The sequence below is a fragment of the Hemibagrus wyckioides genome, linkage group LG11 (genome assembly GCF_019097595.1).
Source record: "Hemibagrus wyckioides isolate EC202008001 linkage group LG11, SWU_Hwy_1.0, whole genome shotgun sequence".
NCBI classification, from domain to species: Eukaryota; Metazoa; Chordata; class Actinopteri; order Siluriformes; family Bagridae; genus Hemibagrus; species Hemibagrus wyckioides.
The window spans coordinates 23385223-23411174 of record NC_080720.1 but is presented as its reverse complement, the minus strand read 5'-3'; the positions used below and the strand labels follow the sequence as shown (position 1 = coordinate 23411174).

Genomic DNA, 25952 nt, shown 5'->3' with positions numbered 1-25952 from the left:
TGGGATTCAGGTCTGGAGAAAGTGCAGGCCACTCCATCTGAGGTACCCCAGCCTCCAGCAGCCGTTCCCTAATGATGCGACCTCGATGAGCTGGAGCATTGTCGTCCATGAAGATGAAATTGGGCCTGTGTTGTTCATGCAGGGGCACAATGACTGGATTAATGATGTTATTCAGGTAGTATTGGCTTGTCACTGTACCATTCACAAAATGTAGGGCAGTTCTGTATTGAGTAGACACACCTGCCCAGACTGTAACACCACCACAACAGTGGCTGATGCAGAGAGCTCTCCTTGACGTTGTTGGCAGCCATCATTTTTGCTCAATGTGAATAGACTTTCATCAGAGAACAGCACTGAGTCCCACTGGTCCCTCATCCAGCGTAAATGCTCCCTGGCCCGACGCCTGTGCCTGGTGGTGTGGTCAGGGACCCTTGCAGGTCATCTAGCACGCAGACCACGCTGATGTAAACGGTTTTGAATGGTCTGATGTGACACTTGGGTGCCTCTCACCTCCCTTAAATGTGCCTGGAGTTGAATGGTGTTCATCATCTGGTTCCGCAGGGCACTGTTCACAATGAAGTGGTCATCAACGTGGAATGTGGCCAAAGGACGTCCACTTCTATGCCTTTCTGTGACTCTTCCAGTCTCTCTGCATCTCTGTTGCAACCTGCTGATGACACTCTGTGACACTCTAAGCTCAGTGGCCACTTCCCTCTGAGAACATCCTGTTTGAAGCCTCACAATGGCGAGGTACTGTTGATCAGTTGTTAGGTGTCGTCTTGGTCTCATGATGTCAAAATGTGAACAGCATGATGAAGAGGACTGTTTAAATACCAATTCTAATTGAACCAGAAAATTTATTGGTCGATTCATGGATCAAACACCAGTTGTGAATTTTGCAGTTAAGCACCTTGTTAGAGAACAGCAAGTTATGCAAAAAGTACTGAAACACTGAACAGTTGGACATGTGCATTCAAAAGTGTAGAGAAGGTCAAATTAAGGTCACTTGTAAAGGTTATGGTGCATTTTAGGTGCATCCTGAAATTTCACCCGAAAGCCGAATATCCTTAACTCTTTGTGAGCAGTGTGTGTATATACACTATATTGCCAAAAGTATTTGCTCACCCATCCTAATAATCAGAATCAGGTGTTCCAATCACTTCCATGGCCACAGGTGTATAAAATCAAGCACCTAGGCATGCAGACTGTTTTTACAAACATTTGTGAAAGAATGGGTCGCTCTCAGGAGCTCAGTGAATTCCAGCATGGAACTGTGATAGGATGCCACCTGTGCAACAAATCCAGTCGTGAAATTTCCTTGCTCCTAAATATTCCACAGTCAACTGTCAGCTGTATTATAAGAACGTGGAAGTGTTTGGGAACGACAGCAACTCAGCCACGAAGTGGTAGGCCACATAAACTGACGGAGCGGGGTCAGCGGATGCTGAGGCGCATAGTGCGAAGAGGTCGCCAACTTTCTGCAGAGTCAATCGCTACAGACCTCCAAACTTCATGTGGCCTTCAGATTAGCTCAAGAACAGTGCGCAGAGAGCTTCATGGAATGGATTTCCATGGCCGAGCAGCTGCATCTAAGCCATACATCACCAAGCGCAATGCAAAGTGTCGGATGCAGTGGTGTAAAGCACGCCGCCACTGGACTCTAGAGCAGTGGAGACGCGTTCTCTGGAGTGACGAATCGCGCTTCTCCATCTGGCAATCTGACTGACAAGTCTGGGTTTGGCGGTTGCCAGGACAACGGTACTTGTCTGACTGCATTGTGCCAAGTGTAAAGTTTGGTGGAGGGGGTATTATGGTGTGGGGTTGTTTTTCAGGAGCTGGGCTTGGCCCCTTAGTTCCAGTGAAAGGAACTCTGAATGCTTCAACATACCAAGACATATTGGACAATTCCATGCTCCCAACTTTGTGGGAACAGTTTGGAGCTGGCCCCTTCCTCTTCCAACATGACTGTGCACCAGTGCACAAAGCAAGGTCCATAAAGACATGGATGACAGAGTCTGGTGTGGATGAACTTGACTGGCCTGCACAGAGTCCTGACCTCAACCCGATAGAACACCTTTGGGATGAATTAGAGCGGAGACTGAGAGCCAGGCCTTCTCGTCCAACATCAGTGTGTGACCTCACAAATGCACTTCTGGAAGAATGGTCAAAAATTCCCATAAACACACTCCTAAACCTTGTGGACAGCCTTCCCAGAAGAGTTGAAGCTGTTATAGCTGCAAAGGGTGGACCGACGTCATATTGAACCCTATGGATTAGGAATGGGATGTCACTTAAGTTCATATGCGATTCAAGGCAGGTGAGCGAATACTTTTGGCAATATAGTGTATATAGTGTATATATGTAGTTATTTTCAAGATCTTGGGACACATCCTTATAAAAAACATAATGATTGTGTGCATGTTTGGAAAAATATATTTTCAGTACAAATTTTAATGAACCATTGCGTCTCATAAAAATTGAAAGCACACACCATTTTGTGTTGAAGATTTCAGTCTTGGGGACCCACTGCCTCATTTTATATCTCTCTTATCTGACCCAGTTTATTTCACAGAGCTCTCTGCTGATGAGCTATTGATTTAAATCAGATCTATAATGTGCAGTTGTAACACATAAGACATTTGGTTGCATGCCTCTGGTTCGCAATAACTGCATAAAACCAGCAACCCACGGACACAGTGTGATGATTTTCCAGCTTATAGCACAACTTATTTCAATTATTTATTTACTATTAAATTTTGATCTATTTGGGGGGTTGTGTTTCTCCCTTCATTGACCCCTAGTGGTCCAGTGACAGGATCCTGTGCCCTCACTGCCACAGCCAGGGACTGATTCTTGAGCAGGGAACTTTTCAAGCCCTCTTCTTGGAATAAGAGTCACCAACATAGACAAATGTCTATAACCAACACCATATTTTAACAACAGAAGGGATTTATTTCAATTTAAAGAAAACAAGGTGATCATCATGATTACGTGGCATTTTTGCATATACCAATAACATCAAACCCTGCAATTCCTGCAACAGAGCTTTGGCAACATGGCATATGGACCTGAAAAAAAAAATCCAGGGAAAAAGAAAAGCACAACAGCAACAAAAAAAAAAAAACCTACAGTAGACATATCTCACTCTGAGCGTTAGTCTATCGAACAATGGAACACTGAAAAATAGAGGGGGAAAAGACCTGGAAAAGCATTACCACAATTTAAACATCATGCCTAATAATTCCATGCCTACCCATATTCCATAAACAATCCCACCTATTATGATATTTATGCTGCACTGCTTATCTTTAATCTTTCTGTATACTATATGCATCATTGTTAAACCAATTCTGTGTACCTCAAAATGATTTTATTTGCTTAAGTGTACATCATTTCAGCCATGTGCGACATCTTCTTAGGGATATAGAGGTAATACTCCAAGTAGCCCGAGAGATCTTCTATAGTAATGTCATCCACATACACTCGTGCCTGTTCAGAGCAGGAGCGTGGTGAGCTGGACACTGAAGATGCATTTACTGTTCTGGTGTTCTGAGCTGTATCTGGAGAGCTGGGCAGCTTCCTTTCACATTCAGAAATGACATCACGTAGGCCAGTGAATGAGTAGACCTCCATGCCTTGCCAGTTGGTGCACTGGCAAACACCACTCTCCTGGAGCTGGCACAGAGATTTAAAGTCAGCTGCTGGAGATTGGGCCTCCTCTAAAGTGTTGGTCTTTTCGTCCTTTGCGTCTGATCTACTCTCATTGCCAAAGGGTGCCACTCTGTTCAGAGGGGAAATCTTGCTTTCCAAAGTGATACTGGAGTCATAACCCATTGAACCAAAGATGGGTGAATGGGCACCAGAGGACAAAAGCTCCTTTTTAGCAGGTACAAGCAAGGAGGTGCTGGTATCCTGCAGCTCTGTGGAGCTTTTGTGTTTGAACTGCATTTTAGAGCTACAGTAGGTAAATTTGGGTGGGTGCAGGATGGGAGACTTGGACCTTCGCCGTCTCTGATTTCTTGTTAAGCCCCTGGAGGATTTTCGGTTGCATCTGTATGGAAGGGAGGAGCACAATAAAAAGAATGTGATTAAATCATATGTGCTAGTCATTGACTAATGGAAGATAACTGCTTCTACCTAAATGTTCATCAAACATTATGCTTTAATCAGCTTCTCTGATTCAACTTTTCTAATGATTGTGACACTTAATGGTGTGCCACAGGATACTGTAGTATTAATTAACTTTTTTTTTTTTTGCAAAGTATAACAGACTGGATCACTTATTCACTATTTTATTTGTAATTTGTGCAAAGATTTAATACTAATTTAATACAAGGGGATTTAATACAATGATCAAGAATAGCCTAATGAAATTGAGTTCCACCTGACTATTTTCAATTAGTTAGAATTATAAAGTATGCATGTAGTTAGAGAGACAGATAAACTGAGCCTTATGTTAGAGCCAAGAATATAACACACAGCAGGTTACTCTTACCCATGCCAGTTCTCTTTAGGGGAAGTAATTTTGGGTTTCGTTCCATCTGTGCTGACGCGGGTTCCGGCTCTGGATGCCAAAGCCTCGCCCACACGCACTGCAGCCACAGAGCTAGCAAGACACAGACGCTCAATGAGCATAACGTATATACAGGAACAAATCTTTTTCTACAAGCCAGGTCTCAAAACAACAACACAGTTCTCAAAAACAAACAGTTAAACCTCAACATTTTTCCAAGTCCAAAACTGTTTCCTAAGTCTATTATCATTACTTCTTAGAAAATACTCTTGGATTTTCTTGCCAACAGTTATGTTTGGATTGCTGGTTTTGGCACAACTTCTGTTCAACATTACCAGGACTGAATCTCCCATTCTGGTTAAGATGAGTTTGGAAAAAAGCACAATTTATATTCCCCAAAAAATGCATAGTCTACTTAGACCTTCAATTATTGGTATGCATCATAGTCATTTATCATGATTCATGTAGTGTTGTATTCTAGACACTATACAAAAACCCTACATTTACATACACAGTTTTTACACAAAGATTACCGGAATTTGTAATCTAAAGAAGGAAGATACATGATGTTTTTGTGTTTTAATGCGATATTCCATATAACACATTTTAAACAAAGCAATGTTAATAAGATACCTTTCAGCATCCACACGTAATTTTTTAAAGGCTGTCTGTAATGTTTCTTCTTCACAGTCTTTCTCTCCAGTCTTCACAGTGTCCATGGTGGTGCCTTACAGGGCCTCAGAGCTGTGGAACAGTAAAAGCAACAAAAGTATAACTTACCAGCTGCTAAAACTTAAGCTTAAATCCTAAAAATAATCTCAATGTACCTACTTCTGCAGAAACCTTAGTTTACTCTGGAATTTTTACTGCGGAACATTGAAGCAGAAAATGTTTTTCAGTGTAGTATAACCACTGAAAAAGTCTCTAGTAGATGACAATATTGGATTGTAAATTTTTGGAATATTTAACGACCATAATTAATTTGCAGCTCACATTAAACCTTTTTATAGTGTGCCCATCATGCTGTAATGTTACTTAAAGTGGGCTAAACACAGAACAATGGCAGCGAACGATTTGCATGACATGGTATAGATTCTAACTAGAAACACTACAAAATACAATAAAACAATGATCTAATAATCTAAACAGCACATGGGTGAAATTTAGCTTGTAACCTGCAGCAGTGCATAGTGTGGCACTAGTTAAAATTCAAACACCGCCAAAGTGTAGAGGCAAAATCTCACAGGATTAACAAACTAAGTTTACATAAACAGTGCTAAAGCATGTCTACAATATTTACAGTCAATTATATGGCATATTTACTAAACCCACATTAGAAAGCACAGAATGTTCTTGTTTGCATCAAATCAAAGTATTCATCAAGTTGTATGCTGTACAGCTGTATGTTGCAGCTAAGTTGAAATGTACGCTTTCAACTAAATCTCTGGCTGTTACATTGTGATGCACAAGCCCAGTCCTTTCATTATATGCAGTGAATGCAGTGCACCTGCATGCAGTGATTCATAAAAGCATTGTTAAATGTGTAGTTAAAAACAAACAAACAAACAAACAAACAAACAAAACATTGCTTTCTCTCTCTGATGTACAACACTTACACATGATGTGTTTTCTTTGTAAACAATAGCAAGATTTTGATGAGTTTGGCTTGTTAGGACACACCCCAAAAATTGCAGATATATATTTTTACCTTTAATATGATATAGCAATCACAAACATTCAAGTGAAATGGAAATAGAGAAACATTAATGGGAGTAAAAAAGAAAAACTGTTTGCATGTGTGCACACCCCTTAACTAACATTTTATTTTGCTTGTAACAGAGCACTTAGTGTTTTGAGATAACAGAATCAATTGGCAATTTTATTTCACTCTTCATTTCAAAAAATGCTCCAGATCTAGCATATTTGGGAGCAAGCCAATTTATATTCTATATGCAATTTATATGCCATTTATGTGCTTTGGACAACAGAAACTGGCTCAAAGCAACTGTACAGAAATATTAAAATTCATAAACTTTAAAATTATTCTATTAAAAGAATACAAATGACAAATGAGCAAGGCTGATGCAATGGTGTCCAAAAAAACAAAACAAAAAAAACAAACAAACCACACTCCCTGTGACGATATGAGGAAGCAACCAAGAGAGGAACCAGACTTAAAAAAAAGATTTCAAATAATGACCTCACTACAACTTTATATAGTCATGGAATTTTACAATGTTAGCTTAGTTTGGTTTATTTTTTAATTTGAGATACAGCTTCCATCTAGATACCCTACACCATAGCTCAGACATGTGAAGAGTGTGAGAGATCCCAGACACATGCAGGGAATAACCAGTTCCCAGTCTCCTATAAGCACTCTGTGGTCCATTGATTCATCAGTAGAATCAAACCAAAAGAAAATCCTGACAGCTGACCTTTATTTGGGGTTAATCTAAATCACTTTAGTGATGACAGGAGGTGCATTATAATTACTTTTGACGACTAGATTGAATGTGATTATGAAAGGGTGTTACGCAGCCAGGTTATACGAAGTCACATTAAAAGTTTAGGATCTGATATGATTTTATTGTTTTTTTTTTGTGATTTTATCTTAGTTTTATTGAACTCTGAAGAGATGTGTGCAGTTTTCTAACCATTGTACCTTGCATTCTGTGGCTTGTGCATTTATTTTTACAGAAATGCACGGAGAGAATTTTTGGTCCTTTTAAACGGGGTCACTGCCCAAATAAATACGGGAACCGCGGTTTAAAGACTCCAAACATTCCCTCCACGTGTGCTGTTAGCCACAGCACAATCAGCTAGCAACCAGTTAAGCTGAAGCAAGATTACTACATATTTATCTCGGCAAATCAAGTGTAAGTGTTTACTGTGTAAGTTACTGTGTTACACATACTTCATTTTGCTAGGTACTTACCTAAATATACAGGCTTTATTTGCTGTATGTTTGGTTAAAACAGCGCATGTTTATAGCATGTTTTTCTTTGAGATTTTGCTTTAAGTGCCATCTTGTATACCTCATATCAGCTATCGGCGTGTAAAACTGTTGATTTCTAGAAACAAAATCTGCTAGAGAATAAATGCTAACCTAGCTAGCTGCCCAATGCTAACGCCTGTCAGGTAACACAAATTATTCAGCTTTGTTGGCATTTATACTTATAAACAAACAAACAAGGAGCTTAAACACATCTTACTCACATTTAAAGGACTCCAGGCTTGAGGCTTTTTAAAGCCTGGTCATTCCACCGCAGCCAATGGCGCAAGCTATGCTGAAATAATAGGAAAGACCTTTAGCAGCTAATGTTAGCTAGCTAACTAGATCATAGGCTCAGAGATTACTGTATCTAAACTGATTTGATACATTGAAAAAGTTAATGGTAGCAGAATGGACACTGTGTATATAATAAACACCTTTCTCCGTATAATAATTATTAGCTAAACTTCGCACAACTATAATCCGTATCAGTTCTAGACTGTTCTAACCTCTTGTTTACACTCGAACTATACAGAGTGACTCTGCAAGAGCGCACATTGTTCTGACGTACTACGCACGCAGATTCGTCACACCGAAAGTACGTCATCGCCATCGCCATTGATCAGACTTTTAGTAACACACAAGCTCCATCAGGAGGCGATATGTTGTTATGATAAGCTGGAAAATTCTTTCTGCGTAGGAGCAGAGGTTGCAGTTTGGAAATTCCCATCTACTAGTAAAAGCCACAAATGGGGGTAATCTCAACTATCTCAGTCATGTTTACGGAGTGACGTCAAATCAACATGGGTGCACACACTTTTCATGATTAAACAATTTACATTTACACCATAACACATTCACATCATTACAGAATTTACATTATATTAAGTAAACAAATGGAAGTGAAACAGTGCCTCATAAGGGTTTTTTGTTTTTAATATTAAATTAGAGCCATATTGTTATACACTTATATATATTAATTGTGAATTATTAATTAATTAGATATATATTAATTGTGAACAATTTATATAACTAATGACCAGGAGACAGCTGTGGACAGAACTGCTTGGAGACTCCATCACACCATCACAGAACTGCCGTTAACTGTCAGCTTGCAACAGCATGGAATTAGTATCTATAATGAACTCAGAAACTACACTACATAGTTCCTCAAGAGACCTTGGTTACTGTTGTAGAAAGGACATTATTTACATTTACATTATTTACTGTCCAGTGTCACCCAAATGAGGATGGGTTCTCTTCTGAGCCTGGTTTCTCTCAAGGTTTCTTCCTCATATCATTTCAGAGAGTTTTTCCTGGCTGCCATCGCATCAGGCTTGCTCATTAGGGATTAAATAGGGATAAAATAGTTACTTAACGTTACAATTTATATATTTTTTTCTCTTCTCTGTTTCTATACTTCTGTAAAACTGCTTTGAGACAATGTCCATTGTTGAAAGCGCTATACAAATAAATTGAATTGAATTAAATTGTTCACAATTTGGCTAAGATTTAGCCCATTTCCTCCTATGAATGTAATATTTACCAAGCTAAATAAAAAGTTGCATAGGAAAGTCTAGGAATAGTACTTTTGGAATTGGTAGTACTTTATACAGTTTTGTGTTACTGTTCCAAAAAAATTTACATTTTAAATCGTTTGCTATTTTTATCTTTCACTTTTCTTTTAAAGCTTTGAAATTTTTTGGCCTTTTTAGGTTTGTTGTATAGGTGAGCAGACATATATTAATATTTAACTTCTGATATTTTTCCACATATTTGTAATGTATTGACAAGTATTTCCCCATTTACCAAGGCATGCACTTCCATAATGTTTGGCTACCTGACACCATTAAGCTGTTTTTGCTCAGTCTTGGTATGTCCTGGTTTTGGTTTTGTTCTGGTTTCTGGTTCTCGGTGTCTGTCCATAACAAATGCAAGCTGTGCTAGCAACCAAACTGCAATCCTCTTCAGAAGATTCACCATCTAACCTGGAGAGGGATCTTGAGGTAAATTCTCTTTTTCAGTGTTTAGGCTAAAGTTGTTTGCTAGGTAAACAAGTAATTTTACTTGTTTATCTAACACAGACTTGCCTGCCCTTAAACAAAACAAAAAGCCTTTACTGCACCTGTATCTGTTTCAACTTTCTGTACATGACATTCAGCCAGTTCCTTCAATACTCTTAGTATTATTTCTCACTCTGCCATCCTATTCATCCTGAACAGAGTTTTCTGATCATAACTGTATAAAAATAAAACTTTTTTATTGTCTGCTGTTTGCTCCTGTTAACACGCCTTCCATCATTATTTGACGACTTTTTTCTTCAAACGATGCTCTCAAACTACTGTTTACACAACAATGTGGCAATTTCTGAATGGATGTCTGTTTCAAAGCTTCTAGCCATAATATTCTAACACTATATTGTTTCACACTGTACACATTTGGCACCGCAATGCTGACTCTTTTATAGAAACTGATTTATAGGCTTTGTGATTGGAAGAGGCAAAGGGAGAGTGCTGACAGTTTCACACAACGATATTGTGCATTCAATCAAACCTTTTTCTCGTCATCCTTTATTTTATTTTTTTTAGAAAATTAAAAATTGCAGTTTGTTTCAAATATTTCATGAAAGTTTATTTTTTTGTTTTGAGCTTTCAAGCCTTGTGGTTGAGCCAGCCATAACAAATGCAAGCTGTGCCAGCAGCCAAACTGTAATTCAGCATCTAACCTGGAGAGGGATCTTGCTAGGTTGTTTGCTAGGTAAACAAGCAATTTTACACTATGTATGTAATACTGCAGCCTGGGCATTTCCAACAGAGACCACATCTTTGGCTATTCACACATGATATCCTGATTGTTTCATTTCAAATTTATTTTGGTAGTAAACAGAGGCAAAATTGTGTCAATTTCCAAATACCTATTTACCTTTTGAGCAGATCCACTCTGAAAGTTTTAGTAAGACTTTTTTTTTTTTAAATATCTCTGGGTATAAAGAACCCACCAGCAAAGAGCCACCAGACACCACCAGAGGGTATGTCAGAAGTTCCATGTGTGAAAAGATTTTCTGTTCCCCAGCAATAATCAGGTATTATACTCTCAACCTCCCACCGACATTCCTAAAGTTATTAAATTTCTTTCTTGTTCACATTAGTAGACAAGAAAAGTCCTAATGTTTTTGTGCAAGCGAAACCTCATCACCAATGCTTAAAAGAGCATTCTGCAAAAACTGCTTTTCTGGAATTTAGATGGTAGTAACATCTGTTTTTTTAAGTGTTTATTGATGGCTGTTGTGTAATAGCCCAACCATTCACTATGCTTAACAGTTGCTTTTTTAGGTCCCTGAATTCCTTTACATTGTGTGTTATCTAAAGGGTAACAAGCATAACCTTTTTAGATCCACCATCTTTTGATTTAGAGTATTTTATAGAAGAAGTGCTATAGTATTGTGTGAACTAAACTGTTGAGTATTCATGGGTACATTGATATTCTTTTCTTAGCTCCTACTGGGGACTAAATATAAGGCAATTTATACAGCTTCAACTAAAACTATTACATTTCAATTTGCTTATAGAAATTTGACATGGAACATAAATATCTTGCTTTAAATGATATACCTATGAGATTCTATAAGATTTAATTACTATAAGAAAATATAAGATTTAATGCAAAATACATTTATGAGGGAAAATTTATAGGTCTATGAGATCTTACTTTGGTCAAACAATAATGGCAATAAAGCTTAAAATGTTTCTCAATCATTTCACATATGAGGAACTACACTTCCTGGTTTATCACGGACATATAAGCAGCGTGCACTCATTGTTAGATGCGAAGTATTGTTCCCTTGTGAGATACCAACCCTTGGATTACCTCTGCGATGTTTGGATTATCATGTATGACCTCTGCCTGTTTCCGCCACATTTAAGAGTACCTGTGTTGTATTTTTGGTTTTGTTTGCTTAGTGTTTGCTTTTCCGGTTTTGACTTCTGCTTCATTATTTTGGATTACGATTGTGCCTGCCGTGTTTGACTAATAAATCTGCAAATGGATTCCAATCTTCCTGACTCTGAAGAGGCCTTACAGGATACTTCACCTAGCGTGAATCAAGTGGATTTGCAAGCTGCTCTGTGGCATCAGGGAGTCATCATCCACGCTTACCAGGTGGATGTTGAGACGCTAAAAGCTACCAATCAGCAGCTACAACAAGAAGCCCAAAACCAGGCCGCGCCTCCAGCCCCCACTCCACCTACATGCAGTGAGTTACCACGTTTTGCTCTACTGGAGAAGTTTGATGGATCCGCTGATCGCTGACAACTTCTTTGCCCAGCAACCTGTACTATACGGGACAGACACTACCAGGTTCGCATTTATGCTATCGCTGCTAATGGGGAAAGCGCTAGACTGGGCATCCATGCATTCTAATCCTCAAGTAAAGACCTCAGTACTAACTCAGAACTATTTCGCAGGATTAATTTGTGAGGGTTTCAAATATCCGGTGGGGGGAAAGGATGTTTCAGTATAGCTGCTGGAAATACGCCAAGGCTCTGAGTCAGTGGCTGAGTATGCTATCAAGTTCTGTACTCTCATGGCGCAATCTGGGTGGAACATGACGGTTCTGCTGACGGTGTTTTGAGAGGGCCTCAATCCTGCTGTCCAAGTCGAGATGGCCTGTCGAGTCATCATTGTTACTCTGTCACAATACTTCTCCACCACTATTATAGACTCTGGAGCCCCGGTCAACCTGATCGACAGCAACCTGGTTAAAGAACTGCCTTTACCCACTGTCCCATGTAGTCCTCCCCTATGCATCACCACCATCAACGATCAACCCATAGGGGAAGAATTTCTCACCCACCCAACCACACAACTGGAATTACAAATAAGACTATTCCATCATGAGATGCTGTCATTTGTCATCATCTCCTCTCCTGCTAACCCTATCATCTTGGGATTATCGTGGTTACAACAACACCACCCTCATGTATCATGAAGGAAGGGGGAATTAAAACACTGGTCGACCCATTGTATCAATACCTGTTTCTGCGGCTCCATTCCACGACCCATGTCTCACTACGTCTGTCAAAAGCCCAGGAGTGACGTCCATTGTAACTCTTCCACAAGAATATCATGACCTCCCAGAAAACATTCAGCAACGTATTCCGCACCACTCATGCGACTGTGCCATAGACTTGCTTCCTAATGCTATACTGCCCAAGAATCGCATCTATCCTCTCTCTCTTCCTGAAAAAAAGGCCATGGAAGATTACATCAAGGAAGCTCTCGCGGCCGGATACATCCGTCCATCGACCTCCCCTGCACCTGCAGGGTTTTTCTTTGTGGGGAAAAAGGATGGCGGTCTTCGACCATGTATCGACTACAGAGGTTTAAACTCCATCACCATCCCCTACCCATATCCACTTCCACTATTATCTGCTGCTTTAGAACAATTACAAGGGGCTAAGATCTTCACTAAGTTGGACTTACAAAGTGCCTATAATGTCATTCAGATACAGGAGGGTGACGAATGGAAATCCGCTTTTCATACAACCCAAGGACATTATGAATATTTAGTCATGCCATACGGACTTATTAATACACCAACCGTTTTTCAGTCCCTCATTAACGAAGTGTCCAGAGACATGCTCAACCGTTATGTCATAGCTTACATTGATGACATTCTGATTTATTCAAACACCCTCAAAGAACATGTTAAACATGTCCGTTCTGTCCTCTCCCACCTTCTAGAAAACAACCTATATGTAAAACTGGAAAAATGTGAGTTCCATCGCAAATCCATAACCTTACTAGGACATGTGCTCTTACAGGAAGGAGTGGAGATGGATCAGTCTAAAGTTACAGCCACCTGGCCTGAACCCATGAACATCAAAGAACTACAACGCTTTCTAGGCTTTGCAAACTTCTACAGAAGATTCATCCACAACTACAGCACGATAGCCGGGCCCCTCATATCACTTCTTAAAGGAAAACCCAAGAAACTAACCTGGACAGATCTAGCCAGAGATGCTTTCACTAAACTCACACAAAGTTTCACCACACCCGTCACCCTTCTCCCAACCTGCCATTTGTAGTGGAAGTTGACACCTCGAATTGTGGCATAGGAGCCGTGCTGTCCCAACATCAGGGAGTCAAAAGGAAAGTTACATCCCTTTGCCTATTTTTCCAGAAAGTTGATGGCGGCTGAAGCAAATTATGACGTGGGTGAATTATTGTCCATGAAGGTCGCCTTGGAGGAATGGCAGCATTGGCTGGAGGGAGCCATCACCCGTTCTTAGTTCTTACGGATCATAGGAATCTGGATTATCTCTGTGAAGCCAGGCGCTTAAACCCACGCCAAGCCAGATGGGCCTTGTTCTTTACCCAATTTCATTTTTCTGTCCCTTATTGACCTGGATCTAAGAATGGAAAAGCCGACACTCTGTCTAGGCAATATGAAACACTGGGGCCCCCTTCTCTTCCTGAAACCCACCCTCCCACCTTCAGTCATATTAGCTGCCATCCAATGGAGCTTAATGGAGGAGATCCAACGGGCCCACACCACAGAACCCCTACCAACTTCCTGTCCACCTACCAAACTCTATGTTCCAACCCCACTATGCCACCTGGTCATGCAATGGACCCACAAAGCTCCCAGCTCAGGCCATCCTGGTATTCACTGCACAACTCAGCTAATATGGCACAAGTTCTGGTGGCCTTAACTCATGACTGATGTTGAAGGGTATGTTAAAGCATGTGCCATGTGCGCCCAGTCCCGTACCAGCCACCAACTACCTGAAGGTTTGTTGGTCCCACCTATCCACTGATTTCCTCACTGACCTGCCTGACTCTCATGAATTCACCATGGTTATGGTTGTTATTGATCATTCTTCCAAAGCATGCAAGTTAATTCCCCTAAAAGGATTACCCATAGCCATGGAGACAGCTCATGCCCTATTTCACCACGTGTTCCGCAATTATGGTCTCCCGGAGGATATCATCTCTGATCAAGGTCCTCAATTTACATCTCGAGTCTGGCAAGCATTCTGCAAACAGCATTAACGTCAGTCTGAGCTCCGGGTATCATCCCCAGTCTAACGGCCAAGCTGAATGTCTTAACCAAGAGTTGGGGAGGTTCCTGTGGTCTTATTGCAGCAGAGAACAACACCAATGAAGTGAGTTCCTCCACTGGGCGGAGTACACACACAACTCTCTAACCCACTCCTCCACTGGCCTCACTCTATTTCAGTGTGTCCTGGGCTATTAACCTCCTCTGTTTTCTTGGTCTGGGGAACCCTTGGATGTCCCTTCTGTTAATGACTGGTCTAGATGGAGTCAGGAGGTCTGGAGTTGGGAACGTGCGCATGTATGCCTGTAGAGTGCAGTGAAGAGACAGAGAATCCAGGCGGACCTACAGAGTGGGCCAATGAGTCTGGCTGTCTACCCGCAACCTGAAACTGCAATTCCCTTGTCATAAGCTAAGCCCTAATTTTATTGGCCCATTCACAATCCTGCATCAGATCAACACCGTCTCATACCGCCTACAGTTACCCGCCTCATATCGCATCTCGCCCATGTTTCACGTGTCCCTTCTCAAGCCTGTCCAAGAATCACGCACCTATAACTTCACGAACCACCGCCTCCTTTAGACATTGACGGATCCCCCACCTACCATGTGAGTCCCCTCCTGAATTCCCGTCGCATCGGGCACCGACTGCAGTACCTGGTGGACTGGGAGGGGTATGGCCCAGAGGAACACAACTGGGTTGATGCGGCTGATATTCTGGATCCTTCCCTAACGTAGGATTTTCACACCCCATCCCACCCCAACAGGCCTGGCCCTTGCCCACAGGGGCGTCCACATCTTAGAACACCTAGAGACACCCGTCACAGCTCATCACGATCCAGAACACCAGAAGGAGCCCTCTCCTGAATACTAGCACCCACGAACTACACTTCCTGGTTTATCACAGACATATAAGCAGTGTGTACTCATTGTTAGATGCGAAGTATCATTCCCTCGTGACATACCAAGCCTTGGATTACCTCTGCATTGTTTGGATTATCGTGTATGACCTCTGCCTGTTTCTGCCACATTTAAGAGTACATGTGTTGTGTTTTCGGTTTTGTTTGCTTAGTGTTTTGACTTCTGCTTCGGTATTTTGGATTACGATTGTGCCTCCTGTGTTTGACTAATATATCTGCATATGGATTCCAATCTTCCTGACTCTGACGGGTCCTTACAATCATATGTTTAATGTTAGTATTATTTCTAAGATTATATTGTATTTAAATAGATTTTATTTTATTAATATATTTATAAGTCCATATATAATAAATCAAATAGTGAGCATGTATATATGTATATATGTATAAATAACTGAGCATGCTTAGAAATATTAATTAATTTAATGCATGTTTATTTAAAATCAGCCACAGAATGTTTTCATGATCTAATTTATTACACAATAAGTACCAATATAAACTAAGTGTATAATTTAAACATCTTCTTTACTGGACCTCAGTTCTATGCCTAGTAAATATGATGCCTTAAAAATAATTGATGTACACATGAACACACAGGACCACAGGAGAAGTTTAAGTGACTTAATTTCAAATGACTGGATGATATGATGTGGCAGTTTATTAATTAAAGCTAAGTTGTGATGATTAAGATGCTAAAATTCCTAAGAGTAGGATAAAGCATGTGATTTTTCCAAAATATTTATTTATTTTCTATCAGCAAATAAATATCCTCAAATCTGTGAAGAAAACAAAAACTTCTTAATTGCTTGATATATTAATCATCATGAAAGTACATATTAAGCACATCTACATTCTGTAGCCAAAGGTGATTAAGACCACCACATAGCATCACTGAGCAGGGTTAACCTCTGCTCAGACAAGGTAGCTCACCAACAGCAAATAAAGAGTTTGAGAACTGAATGTCCACAAAAATGTTCAGATAACACCACAGGGCACACCATGTGCATTCTACATACCACAGCAAACAATACTCTGGAGGCTCATCTCTGAAGGCTACAAGGGTATACTTACTCACAAAGGTGTGTGATGTGACCGTATGCAGACATCCTGGATTCAGCAACAACTAGAGGAGAAACAATGTATAACAAATGGTGAGGCCAAGGCATCCCACCTGCCAGGGGGAGCCAAAACTGGCAATGTTTTGCCTGGAGTAGAGGTCCATCTGTGCATACTCAAACGTCTCCCTGATCTGACCTACTAAACTTGGGTGCAGAATCAACACTAGTGCACTGGTGCCCACATGCCTCCAGTATCCCTGTGGCACCACTCCACTCAGATTGTGAGGGAGGAGACTATGGCGATTATCCTTCTGTAATAGAAAACTCCCCACACTCCGTCAATTAGGAACACCCTGCATTGCCATCAAGCCATGACATGATTATATCTGTTGCATTTGCAGTCAACCTGCAAGCTGACAACCCAATTCTGGAATGTATGCAGGTCTAGTTGCACCACTGATGTGGCTGACATTATTAGTCCAAGCTTCCATAACATATGCTGATACTGCACACAGCAGCTTTGATTAATCTGGCTAGCATTCACAGTAGAATCTAGCTTCCAGATAATGAACTGTGTGAGCATATCCTCTGGGTTCACTGTGAGTCTGGGTGATAAAATTTAGGAGAGGTGGCTGGATGTGTTCTGGATGGTCTGCTCCTGGCAATTGAACAGCTGTCGTCCCTCTTCCACATACATGCCTTCACAGATGCCAACAATTGGATAGAGTTGCTTTGATTGCCATGATGTACAGTAAGCAGAGAAAATTATGCTCTCAAATTGTGCTTACCAGCAAGTCTGAGGTTCTATCCTCCTGCTTTAAGGCCATGTTGCTTATATAGGGATGCTTTTGGTGATCTTGGCACACAAGATTTTTTTTTACCAGGATGGAATGTCACACAAAATGTAGCAAGGATTGCTCCAAACACTCTTGGCAATGTGTACAAACCAAGATAGCAGAGATTTGTCCTGGCCTAGATTCCTCACTCACCGCATAGTCTCCTAGGTAGCATGAAAAAATAAATATTTCTGAGATATATTTCTGAATGTTATAATAATGTAGTTCATACAGCATCTCCAATTCCTCTATAAGACCATATGAAACTTGAAAAAAATGTTTGTGTAATCAGAGAACAATTATACCAATTTTGATGGAGTTCCTAAAGTATTTTGTTCTTATTCACATTTCATCTATATTTCCTTGTCCTGTCCTCACTCCATCAGCATTTTCAACTCTCCATATGAAATGTTTCTCTGTTTCACTCAGCAGAAATAGCAAGTCATTGCTTTCCATTTGCGTTAACATTTTGGTTTGGCAGCACATCTGTGACCATCTTGTCTGGAATTCTCCATCCTTAGTGGGAGGTTATGGAGGCATAGAGGGAGAGATGATGGCCTGTGGTAAATTCATAGTGGGTACCATACAGCAACAGAGGGTACTTGTGAAATTCATGACTGGGTGTTCTTTAAAGCAAAGTAAACTAAACACATAACGTGAACGTGACATTTGTGGAATAGATTTGAATTGAGTGCTTGATCAAGAACACTTAATAAGAGAGAAATAGAGAAATATTCAGTGGACTTGTAAGTAGTTGTTTGTTGCATTTTTTTTCAGCTTTTGCTTTGCTCTGGTCAGGACCAATGCTTGTACTCTCTCTCTCTCTCTGTCTCTCTCTCACACACACACACACACACACAGCTCACAGCTCAACAGAGCTCATGTGTCACGTTAATCATTATCATTACCTCCCTTGAGTACAGGCTCTTGATAAAGTATGGTACATCTGCTAGATTCTAGATCACGTCATTTGCCACTCACCAAGAATGGTTGACATCCTTAATGTAAATCACACAACAACCCTAATGAAAATCACATGACAGGTATCAATGCCAACCTCCAAATCTTTTAGCTCTGCTGTCACAGTGCAGCTGAATACAGTTGGAGGAAAGTGTTAAGTGCCTTATGTCCATACTTGAGCTCACAGATGCCCACAATGATTAGTGCTACATAGATTGAAAGGGGAGAGTATAATGTCACCCAGAGTGCATGGTCAGTTTTGGTCTCTTGCACTCTTGGCAAATGATGTAGCCATATGTACTTCTATTTCAAGACAACTTACAACAACTTAACATTATGCCTAATATTGTGTTGGTCCCGCTTTTGCTTTGCCAGCAGCACATCCTTTAAGTCCTGTAAGTTGTGAGGTGGGGCCTCCATGGACTTATCTGTCCAGCACATCCCACAGATGCTCGATTGGATTGAGATTTGGGGAATTTGGAGGCCAAGTGAACACCTCAAATTCGGTCTTGCTCATCAAACCATTCCTGAACCATTTTTGCTTTGTGGCACGGCGCATTATCCTGCTGAAAGAGGCCACAGCAAACAGAATACTGTTTCCATGAAAGGGTGTACATGGAACAACATTGCTTATGTAGGTGGTATGTGTAAAAGTAACATCCACCTGGATGGCAGGACCCAAGGTTTCCCAGCAGAACATTGCCCAAAGCATGACACTGCCTCTGCCGGCTTGCCTTCTTCTCATAGTGCATCCTGGTGCTATGTGTTGCCAGGTAAGTGAAACACACGCACCCGGCTATCCACTTGATGTAAAAGAAAATGGGATTCATCAGACCAGGTCACCTTCTTCCTTGCTCTGTGGGTTAGAGCCCTAACCCTAACCCTAACCCAAACTCGCTCAAATCCTTACACTTGCCCATTTTCCCTGCTTCCAACACATCAATTTGTGGACAAAATGTTCACTTGCTGCCTAATATATCCCACCCACTAGATAATCAGGAGATAATCAGTGTTATTCACTTCGCTCATAATGTGCCTGATCGGAATATGATTTAAATATTTTTTTATTCCACACAATTTTCTTCATAATGTAGTCTTAATGTTGCATGCATTCATAATTTAGCCTATTGTCAAGTTAGTTAGGGCTCTCAAGGACTTCAAACCAGGAAAGCCAAAGGCAATCACACACTTTCTCCTAGTGAAGGAGAAGCCAGCTCCACATGAACCAGATGGCAATCTATTTGAACTGCTGCGCAAGAAGCAGCATAAAACACTCTGTTTTAAAAAAAAAAAAAAGCTCTATCCACCCACTTCTGTACATCTCAAAGATGCCCATGATTGTGATTGAGAGGGAGAAATGAGTATCCCAACCTTTCTTCTCAGAAAGTATGGCAGATTTTGCTTCCTTTGACTCCTATTCACACGTCTGTGACATTATTGGGAGCTGAACATATGGTCTCTGGACAACAGGGTGAATGTTTTTCTGTTGTGTTACAGTTGGTGGTGCAGCAGGTAGTTGTTGCTCCCTCACACTTCTAGGGTTCCTGGTTTGCTGAGCTTGGTTAACTGCATGTATGAAGTTAGCTTTCCTATTGTTGTGTTCACATGTTTTTTTTTCAGGACCTTTGGTTTCCTCCCATATCACAGTACAATCCTGATAGGTGGACTGGCTACTTAAAATTGCCTCTAGGTGTGAATGAGTATCTGAATTTGCATGTACATGTACATGGTGCCAGGTGATGGGTTTGCTTCTCATCCAGGGCGTATCCCCAGGTTAGTGACTCCTAATCAATTGCATCCTTGACCAGGATGAAGCTGTTAGTGAAGATGAATGAATAATACTTTTATGTATAGACTTAACTGCTTTACTGTGTCTTAACTAAATAAATAATAAAATATTCGAGTATTTATCCAATACTTGCATAATATTCTCTAATTCTCTAGTCTCTAATGATGGTGAATTTAGAGTTGGTAAGAGTTTTGGTTACTTTTGATTAATTTGATTCTCTATATCTGTACATTATTCTCTCTTTCTATTTCTCCCTTTAAATATACTGTAATTTTATTTAATATATATATATATATATTTTTATATAACTACAGAATTTAGTCATTTAGTTTAGTAATTTTTCTGTACCTTTCACACATGTACCTCCTAGGAGTCCTTGCAGCTTCTCTGGAACTGGAAGATCAGTGTGTGTGTGTGTCTGTGTGTGTATACATGTGCATGTGGGCCTTAATGGAAATGACCGCAAGTGTGGAGCTTGGGGAGCCAGCAGTGAAGCTTATTGACTTTGAGGAAGGAAGGAGGTTCCCATAGGAATAAAGGAAAAGAGCTTCACAGAAGTAATATGAGAGAAGAGGGGAAAGCTGGAGGCTCCATTCAGGATTCAAACATACCCTTGCCCTTACTTTTCTCTATCTAGCAAACACAATTTGGTTTCATATATACTTCACTCTTTCTTTCGGCCACTTTCACAGTAGATGTTCTTATTAGACAATTTAATTTAATATGGACTGTTCTTTAGTACATATTGACTGTGCTCATAATGATCATTTTTAAAACAATTACAAGCAAACCTTATTCCCTCCCAAATTCATATATGCCATGACACAGTCCATTTCACTTCCTAAACCACCAACAAAAAAAAAAACTTTTCACTTTTTCAACCAAGAAAATGGTGTTAAGCTGGAAGGAAATACTTCTAGATATGTTGAATGAGATTCAGGTAAGCCATAAAATACGACATTGTACCATGCAGTAACAAACGATCTGCATTTATCTGCAGTTTTTTCATGTTAGCCTTTAACCTAATGTGTTTATAGAAGACATGAAATCATTGCTTATTGAAGCTTGGTCTGATTCAGAATACATGTTTTCTGATCATGTTTACATGATATTACTGCACACAGTAACTATGTTAAAATTTTTTGATCATAGTTCAATATAATATTTGTTACTTTGAAAACTGCTATACATTTGATACCCAGACTGGGAATTAATTTGGTTTTCAACATCAATCAGTTTTGTTATTTTTTTCAGAAGTGGTAAAGTTTGTGTATAAAAAAGTATGTAAGAACTTTTGAAAATTATTCAAGGAATGTATTTTGAGTGAATGCTATGAAAACATATTTATGTTTTAGCCCAAATTATTATTCTTGTGCTGTGTGGAAGTTGAAAAAGCCATTGTAATATTTTGTTAGAAATAAAAACTGTAATACTTTAACACATTTATTTAACTTTATTGTGTTTTACTCTGCTGACTTCATTTTGCCCATGACTCTTGATGTAAGATGGGTACTATATATGAAGGTAAATTTCTGTCAGTGATACTCTTGACACCCAGTAGATCGCATTTAATGGCATTTAAGGGTAGAAGGCTCATCTTGGCATGATTTAAAGTATGCCTGAGCAATTACTTCTTATATACAGTGGGCTAAACTGTCCTTAGACTGTAATACCCCTTTATGGATTTAATGTCCCTTCAAGAGTGAGAAAACCTTTCACTTGTTTTCATACAGTCATATGCATGTGCATATGCAGAGGATGTGTGCTTATAATAGTGTGTTTTGCAAACATGCCAGGACAGTAGACTGTCATGTTCAGAAGCATTCTGGCCCAGAGTCTCTGTCCTGTCATAAGACTCAATTACCCACTTCTTGCCATGGGAATTCCAAATTAGCTGAACCACTTTGTCTTTTAGATGGACACATGCTTGCTGCTGTCTGATTGTAAATGGCCAGTAGATAGGCAGCTCTGAGAGACAAAAAGTGTGCATCTGAGACCTTGCTGAACAATGTTTGCAAATTTGTACCTCTTTTGGGCCATGAAGAAAAACACCAAGGTAGTTTAGTCTGGTAGTATAGTCTGTTTTCACTAATACCTCTGTGACACACCTGACATGCAGTCTGAGATGCAGCATTAATAATTTGTCAATTTTATTACCAAGATTTCTGTCAGACATCAGATACAATTCTGTATAATCATGGCTGCCATGCCTTTCATCAAAATGGCTCACATAGCAGGCAATCTAAGTATACCTTATTAGTGTACCCTGTAAGCACATGGAATTCCAGAGACAATTTTCACAAAGATCCCCCCAACCATGCCCTGACCCCCTCCCAGTGCTTCCCCTGCTTCAGTGATCCCCATCCTGATCTCAGTTCAACAAGCTTTATTGTCATGACTGTGTACTTAAATACAGATTTAGACTGATTTCAGTTTACTAATTGATTGTACAATTACACAGCAAAACACATCATTATCCTTTTAGAAATGACAAACATCAGTTGGTTTGAGATTTTCTGTTAAAACCTCCATATATCCAGTGATGTTAGAAAGCATTTTGGCATTTTCTAGATTAATTATGAAGTGGTATGTTTGGTGTATTATTTATCTATTTAAACTAAAAAGTATTTTTCAGAATGCTGTTTCACTATGATACCTGTAACCGTCTCTAAGCCATTTTCACCTTTATCTTTCTTTGATGCCTAACAAATTCTTAGAATGAAAGCAAACATTTGAAATTCTCCACCTATGATTGTTCACTCAGCTCGGTATATAAACTTGTTATACTTCTTATAAACAATGAACTTGTTATAAACTTCTTATAAACAATGAACTTGTTTTTTTTGTTGTTTTTTTGGAAATAAAATTGACTTAATGACAATTCTTTGACATGCTCTAGTGAAAAATGTGTTCTCAGACATCTTTCAGAGTCAGAAATTAGACTAGAATTTTTCCTAATCATCTGAGCCTTGGAATCCATGTCAATCATGAGCTTAATTCACTGTTCGCTTGTTGGTTTAGGAGAGTGGTGATGTATAAGCGGAACATAGAGATAACATGAACAAAAGCCTTTTATGTGCAAAGGATAGAAGCTTTGAGATCTAAGGGAAAGAAATCATAGACATTCCAGGTGCATGTCCCCCTAACACTGCTCAGATATAATAATTTACATTTTTTTTGCTAGACAGCAGCAGAATGACTGCAGGAAGATTTAAAAAGTTTTTGGTATACTCTATTGTTGGTTAAATAAATGGTGAAAAGCTTAACCATATGCCCTTTCATACTTCCCTTTATCTATATAAAATCAGCTGCAGAGAATATGTATTTTGGAGCGATGCAGACAGAAGGGAATATTATAAAAAATTAATTTATTCTGTGCCAATACACTACTCTCAGACACCTTTAGCTTTATCAGATTTCTTTTTTTTATGGACCAAAAACACAGTAATAGTATATAAAGAGTATGTCAAACTTTCATCCTTTGATAGCAATTTTAATGTGTGTACTTTTTTATTTACCTATGGAAAAGCATATACCTATGTCAAGGCATATATTTTATCATTTTTTTCACTAATTTAACACTGACACTGTAAAGTCAGACATTCAGATTCATTATAGATATATCAATCTATATATACATTCTAGGAGTTTAGAGTTCTTTTTGTGAAGTTAAGCTCCTGAGTGGCATGGCGGAAAAAAACCCAAACATAGGGCAAATGTTTAGAATGTATATATAGAACGATATATCAATAATGAATCTGAATGTCTGACTTTACAGTGTTTATTGAATTACAGTGTGTAGTGGATTTGTAAGTTTGAATCCCAAATATGCCACAGTGACCTGTGGCTATGGTAGTCGAAGAAATTGGCTGTGCTTTCAGGCTAGAAGGGGTGGCTTTTAGTGGGAAGACCTGTCTAGAACCAAGATAGGAATGTGCACATTTGCACTTGACTCAGCCTGGAACTGTCTGAAGAATAACATATTTATCAATATTTATAAAAGATTCACATGGCAATGGATAAAGGCTTGTTTTTAACCTATGCAAACAGGGTGCAAATGAAAATACTTTCAACATTCAAAACTTCAAGTATCAAGGATTCACATCATTATCTGTTTTTGGTGTTGTTGATTATCTAACTGTTTAGGTTACAAGGGTAAACAGGAGTTATAACACTAGGTGTTGAGCATTTTATGCTAAGTTAATGGGATAAAGCAATGAATTAGCTAACTTTTTCAGTGGAACATGACAGTTATAGGGAGGGGAAATAAATATAAATATTCAGATTTATTTTTGCTAATTCTTATGCTTCTTGTGCATATTCGTCCATCCGTCCATTTTCTGTACCGCTTATCCCACACAGGGCCTCTGGGAAGCTGGAGCCAAATATAAGCAACAGATATTTAACTAAACTTTCACAAATGTATTCAGACACATCAGAGCTCTTTTGAACTAAAGAATAAAATATGAAATGCTTTATCAATAATTCATCATTTTTAGAGAAAGTATGGATGCGTGTATAATACCAAGACCACCATACCCACAGTGAAGTACAGAGGTGGGAGATTTATGATATGGGGCTGTCTGACTACAAATGCTACTGGAATATTACACATTATTGAATAAAACACAAATAGAGCAATGTACTAGGACATATTTAAGGAGAATGTATTCTTACTGATAACAAAAAACTTGTCTGAATGTGGGGAAAATATGGATGTTTGAATGAGACAGCAAGTCCAAACATATAGGCAAATGATTCAAGGCTGGTTTCTAAATAAAGTTGAAGGTGCTTGCATCTAATTTACTGATTTTATTTACTGAGCATTTTGAAGTCCATCAGAGTGATGCTAAAATTTTTGGGGAGAGATTTGAAAGCTTTTAAGGTCCGTTTTTATTGATCTCTCTCTCTCTCTCTCTCTCTCTCTCTCTCTCTCTCACACTCACACTCACACACACACACACACACACACACACACACAGCTTTGTGCTATTTGGCTATCAACATAGTTTGAGTAACCCCATACAGGTGCAGATCATTACTACTAATTCCCCCAGCTCCACGTCCCATTCACAAACTGACTCTCAACCTTGCTTCCGTTTCCACAATCCCCCACTACCTGACTCAGGTTGGGGAGCCATCCAGACTGCCATTGACTCAATCCCCCTCTTGCAGAGAAAGGAAATCTGCCACAGCCATCTGTGCCACTCTTCTTTGGGCCACTTGAAACTTAAATGGCTGAAGGGCCAGATACCACTGCGTGAACCCCACCTTGTCATCCTTCATGTGCTGGAGCCAGTGGAGGTATAATCAAAAGAGAGTATGAACAGATATTACCAGACAGTGACGACCACGTACTTGATGGCCAGGTACTCCTTCTCTATTGTGCTGTACTTACTCTCTCACACAGAGAGCTTGCAGCTGATTTACATCATGGCGCACTCCTTCCGCTCCACCATCTTTGACAGTATGGCTCTCAGCCCTCTGTCTGATGGGTTAGTCAGCAAAACAAAGGGGAGAGGGAAATCAGCATAATGTAACAGTAAAATGTGTAAATGTCATTGCTCAGACCACTGGAGTGGATATGATCCCTTTTTAGTGTGATCGGTCAGCCTTGTCAAAAGTGTGCTTCAGGGTCTCATCATGTAACTGCTCTAAAGAGAAATACCAAAGGGAAATCCTTGCTAAGAGGGGAAGAGCAGGCCCCTCCCCATTCTCTGTGTCCCCCTGCTGACATAGATGGCCCCGGCACCGCCTTCTCAGCCAATACTGCACACATTTTCAAATACCCATCAAAAAACTTCTTTTCTGATGAAGTGAGTCCACA

At 39.7% G+C, this 25952-nt stretch overlaps 1 protein-coding gene across 2 annotated transcripts; it reads right to left on the bottom strand.

Moving 5' to 3' along the window:
- Positions 1 to 2931: 2931 nt before the first annotated feature.
- On the bottom strand, positions 2932 to 8059 carry oser1 (oxidative stress responsive serine-rich 1). Of its 2 annotated transcripts, none has more exons than XM_058404064.1 (4): positions 7730 to 8059; positions 5147 to 5257; positions 4496 to 4606; positions 2932 to 4051 (listed from the first exon to the last, which is right to left on the bottom strand). In XM_058404064.1, the coding sequence occupies exons 2-4, from the start codon at positions 5230 to 5232 to the stop codon at positions 3379 to 3381; spliced, it is 870 nt and encodes a 289-aa protein (XP_058260047.1). In that variant the 5' UTR covers positions 5233 to 5257; positions 7730 to 8059; the 3' UTR covers positions 2932 to 3378. The 2 variants fall into 2 exon arrangements, with proteins under 2 accessions (XP_058260047.1, XP_058260048.1); XM_058404065.1 differs by lacking the exon at positions 7730 to 8059 and adding an exon at positions 7449 to 7713.
- Positions 8060 to 25952: the final 17893 nt, after the last annotated feature.